Source organism: Gekko japonicus, unplaced genomic scaffold, assembly GCF_001447785.1.
Source record: "Gekko japonicus isolate JY-2015 unplaced genomic scaffold, Gekko_japonicus_V1.1 scaffold364, whole genome shotgun sequence".
Classification (NCBI taxonomy): Eukaryota; Metazoa; Chordata; class Lepidosauria; order Squamata; family Gekkonidae; genus Gekko; species Gekko japonicus.
In genome coordinates this window covers 684,872-690,109 of record NW_015172562.1, presented here as the reverse complement: position 1 = coordinate 690,109, position 5,238 = coordinate 684,872, and the positions used below count along the sequence as shown (strand labels likewise).

Here is a 5,238-nt window from a genome sequence, read left to right as displayed (position 1 = left end):
CCTTCCCTGAAGATCCCCATAGTCTCTTCTCTTTTTCTGCTTCCTTCTCTTCTTCCCATCTACCCACCTAACAGCTAACTTACCTTCATCTGCTCCCCTATCTTCAGTTTTCTCTCCTTCCAGCCTCCTGGCAGCTTCTCCCTCAGAAAACTCTCAATGAGTTGTGCAATGCCAGTTGCCGAGCCAGGCCCAGTTGTGTGGTGCCAGCTAGGTCAGGTCCAGTTGCACGGTGGAGAACATGCAAAAAACTTGCAAGGGGCACCCCACTTTCCCCTGTAGTCCCCTCCTAAGGTTGCCAGGTGACTTCCTCCTGCTGGCAAGGGGATTTGGGGGGCATTCTGGGGGTGAGCAGGGGGATGGTGCCGATACAATAACATCACTTCCAGAAGTGATGTCATCATGGCAGCAATGTCAGGGCGACACTCTACTTTTCGGGCAAAACTCTGTGTGCAAATGGCTACAAACCATAGAGTTATGCCCAAAAAGTAGAGCGTTGTCCCCAGTATTGCTGACACAATGATGTCACTTCCAGAAGTGATGTCAGCACATCAGTGACATCATGTGGGGACATCTGTCTGGGGGTGGGGTTCCCCCAGCCATCCAGCTGGCCAGCAGCAGGCCAGATCCCACAAAAGCAGGGGATCCCCTGCCCCTGCAGGGTTGTCAGACCCCCGGTCCCAGCAGGGTTTTCCCTGATTTGGGGGGCTCCTTCCTGCCGCCAGCCAACTGGCTGGTGGGGGGGAAGCCCCACCACAAAGAATGACCAACCTGGCCACCCCTACTGCAAGGTTTAAAGGGCCCTCCAGCTGGCTCTTTAAAACATGCAAGAGGGAGGAAGAGGGATGGCCACACGTGCCTGCACTCCAAGCTGCAAATTTGCAACTTGGAGTGCAGGCACACACAGCCTCCCCCCCTCCTCTTCCTAACAGCATTTAAAGGGACTTGGAGTGTGGGCATGCACAGACTCCCCTCCCCTCCCCAACAGCATTTAAAGGGACCATTTGAATGTTTTTGGCAAGAAGCGGGGGGGGGGCAGTCCCCAACATGATGACATCACTTCTGTGTGACATCATCACATTGGGGACATCCCCTCTCCCTCCAGTAATGCCTTCCAAAGTCCCCTGCCAGGGACTCTGAAGGACCTGGCAACCCCACGCCTCCACCTGGGGATTGGCAAGCCTATCCCCACACTATATCCTCTTTCCTTTCTCTTTGCAGTCCCCATATCCTCAACTTTTCCTGCTTCCTTCTCTGCTTCCCACCTACTCACCAATGTATCTTCTGTCTTCCCCCATCTTCAGCTATATTTATTATTTACTAGCCTGATACCCATGCTTTGCTACGGTATTTAAATCCGTAAATCCAGTTATAAGACTGATGATGTGAAGTTTGGAAGGTAACATTTGTTGTAGGAATTCTAATGGAGAAAATTGTAGTGTAAAGGATGAAGTGAGACATACGTACTTCCCCCCACCCCCACCCCCACCCCCACTGAAGGACCGTGGGTGCAAGCAGGCAGGTTTTACCTCAGTACTCTGAACTACACAGTTGACCAATCTGGAGGGGGGAAAGAGGCAGCAGCCTGCCAGGGACCTGGAAAACAATTGGGGGAACACATTTTGCCCCCTTTTTACCCCCTTGGGGGTTGTGTTTCTCAGAAATCTCTTCGTAGTGGGGGTTGACGTCATGGTAGGAATGCACTCGCCTTATTTTGGGTTTCTTGGTGCAGGGGTTTGGCCTGGGCATTGAATTTGGGGTGGTGGTGGTGCAGGGCATACTTAATGTTTCTCATTTATGTTACATTTAAGAAGTGGGACATAACTACATATTCAAAACAACATCCAAGCAATCAGATATTGAGCAAGTTCATATGAACCAATTTTCTAGAACCCACATTGTGAGAAGTTAAATAACCAAATACAGGAAACCACTTTTCTACAAATTTGGGGTATATTTCCATAGTGGGTGGGAGTGTGGCTAAGCTGGGACAGCAGCACTGCTAAGGTGATGCTGCTGAGGTGGACTCCCTAATGGATTAAAGTACCCTGGCCCTGCTCTTACACCTGACAAACACCCGCCTGTCCGGTGTAAGGGGGGGTGGAGATTGTGTTTAAAGGCATCAGGGAGGCTGGGCCAGCAGCAGCACTAAGGAAATCCTGCTAAACAAGCCTCCCCTATGGCTTTAAGGACTTTGCGTCCCTTCCAACCCTTGACAGGCAGTTGTCTGACAGGTGTAGGAGGGGTAGCGTGTCTGAAGGCATCAGGGAGGCTGGGCCAGCATGACTGCTAGTCTGATACTGCTTGGGCAGCCTCCCCAATGGATTTCAATGCTATGCTCCTGCTCCTGCTCCTACACCTGACAGACAACCGTTTGTCAGTTGTAGGAGGGGTGTGTGGGAGTGTGTCTAAAGCCACTGGGGAGGTTGGCCCAGCAGCATTACTAAGGCGTTTCTGCTCGGGCAGCCCCTTGATGGATTAAAGTACCCTGGCCCTGCTTCACCCACCTGTCTGGTGTTGGGGGGACTGTGTTTAAAGGTATCGGTGAGGCTGGGCCAGCAGCAGCGCTAAGGTGATCCTGCTGAGCAAGCCTCCCTAATGGCTGTAAGCATCCCACCTCCTCTCCTACAACTGACAGGCAGCTGCCTGGCATGCTGTGGCTCATGCCACCCCCACCATTGCCGACACCAAAGCCAGGTCCACTACTACTTCCACCCCTCACATGGCTCCTACCCCACTCACCATTGTCTTCACTGCCCACAAGCCACTAAGCACAGTGTGGCTACCTGTCCCCACTGTCGCATGAGGGGATAGGTTCATTGTCTGGACATGAGCAGACAATGCAAATGAGCAGGCAGTGATTTGGGGTTTTTTTTTGGGGGGGGGAACTAAATCTCCCGATGTATTTTAAAATGTTTTCAGATTTCTCTGTGAACCTGGAGGGTCCCCCAAGTTTGCAAAACTATCTGTTTTTAGTCAGTGGGGGCCTGATCCATAGATTTAAGTGTCCGCAGACTAGACCATACTTCACTGTTAGAATATAATATAACAATCTGTGTATCAGGTTGTCTGAATTCCCAGTTTTTGTGTTTCAAAAAAGTAAGTCTCTAATCTGTTGCAGAGATCTAAAGGGAAAGGAATGTACTCTCTATGAAAAGGGCTAAAAGTTTACAGACTGAGCCCAGGCATGCCTATGACAAAAGGACTATACCATCACTGAGTGCTAAAGTACACCATGCAGGGGGCTTTAAGGCAAACACTGGTGCAAACTGATGGTGTCATTTTATTGACAACCTTTCTGTCCAGTAATAATACTGTCATCTTGTCTTTTCTGAAATGCAAGCAGAACAAGGCCACTCCATCAAGTAGTGTTAATAAACACAGCAGCCAACAAAACTGCTTTAACTTGGATACAAGATGCAGCAATCCAAAGTCTAAGACCAAGGGGATAATTAATAAAAGGTGATTGTGCAATCAGCATTTGAACAACTTGCTGATGGGAAATCACAGTGAAGATGCACGTAGCAGCAAATGTCACTGCTTGAGCTCAAGTCTCAATGATCTTTGAAGGGAACGAAACATCTAAAGTTAGATTTCATTACCTGACTGCTGATAGTAAGGATCCTCTCTCCCTCATTCTTCCCCCCCCATTCCATAAGCCTGAGGCCCATGCCATAAGTACTTACATTGCTGTTCTTCCCTGATAGGATACACTCCTCTATTCTTTGCTGGGATGCAGGCCAGTGGATCTGCCAAACAAAACAACAACTTCATCCACATGGCTGTAATTTCCAGGAGACTCAAAGGCCAACTGGGAAGGTTCTTCACCATGCTCAGAGTTGGTGCCAACTGATTCATAAGTACAAGGGGACAGCCCTTCTCAGTCTCAATCCAGCCAGTCCCCATGGAGGGTAAACCTGAAGCTGAAGATCACTAAGGACCTTTCAACAATCATTTGAAGAAGAAGAAGAGTTGGTTTTACCCCCCGCCCTTCACTACTCAAAAGAGTCTTGGAGCAACTTACAATCACCTTCCCTTTCTCTCCCCACAACAGGCACCCTGTAAGGTAGGTGGGAATGAGAGAGTTCTGAGAGAACTGTGACTGAACCAAGGTCACCCAGCTGGCTGCATGGGGGTGGAGTGGGGGAATCAAACCCAGTTCTCCAGATTAGAGTCTGCTGCTCTTAACCACCATACCACCATCCATTTGTAGAGCAGCAAATGCTCAGTTCTTCTTTATTAGTTCCAGGAGTTCTAGGTGTGTTTCCTAAGTGTGGAATTTGTGTTGCCAACCTTTAGGTGGGGCCCAGAGTTCTCCCAGAATTACAACTGATCTCCAGACTACAGAGACTTCAGTTCCACTGGAGAAAATAGCAGCTTTGGAGGGTGGACATTATGGCATAATGTCCCTGCTGAGCTCCCTCCCCTCCCCAAACTCTGCCCTCTCCAAGCACTGCTCCCAGATCTCCAGAAATTTCCCAATCTGGAGTTGGCAACCCTATAAACTTCTGTTGTGGGGGATATCACATTCAATAGCAGTTAGCTCAAGCTTGTCGGGAAAATACAACTCCTCTCCTTGTTTGTGCCAAAATTGTATCAGTTTTGTTAGTGGCTATGCTGGTGTCTCGGATGTATCATACTGTGCCCCCGCAACGACATTAATGATAGTGACACAGCTTCCTCCTGTTCCATAGTTGTCTATGAGACTATTTTTAAAAGATACAGCAGAAAAGACCCTATTTTTATTTTATTGTATTTAAAAAATGTAGTAGGGCTCAAATTCAGCAGTGCTCATGTAGCCCTATTTTAAAGAAATGCAAGCATACGCATGTCCATTCATTTTATCAACCTTCTGCTTTAAAAAAGAAAAGAAAAAGGATTTCAAGGGTTTATGCTACCCCTCTCCAGAACTGGAATGCAAATCTCCAGTTTAAAAAAAGTTATGAAAAAGCACAAACCTTAAAAACGTTAATTGTGTGAGAATACAAAAAAAAAGAAAGAAAGTAAAATAACATTGGTTTTGACCCCGCTTCTGATCTATGTGCTCCACAATCCATCCACTTCAAACTCAACACATAATCACTCATGCATTCTGTTCCCTGCTAAATTGAACTTCTCTGCCTGATCCAAATGCATCCCATGGGTTCCCTGCCTTTTCCATGCTCTTGGCACAAAAAAGAAATGCCCTTACAATTAGAGGCTCCCGATTGATGTCGTGAAGGTCCAGAGACAGGATGTAGT

At 48.0% G+C, this 5,238-nt stretch overlaps 1 protein-coding gene across 1 annotated transcript in view; it reads right to left on the bottom strand.

Annotated features, from left to right (window-relative positions):
• The window catches only part of SEMA3F (semaphorin 3F), a 172,339-nt gene that overhangs the window by 46,557 nt on the left and 120,544 nt on the right, over positions 1-5,238 (bottom strand). The window contains exons 4-5 of the mRNA XM_015421243.1: positions 5,189-5,238; positions 3,684-3,746 (exon numbers count right to left, since the gene is read on the bottom strand). Coding sequence (XP_015276729.1) covers positions 3,684-3,746; positions 5,189-5,238 — 113 coding nt within the window. The remainder of the gene's footprint in view (positions 1-3,683; positions 3,747-5,188) is intronic.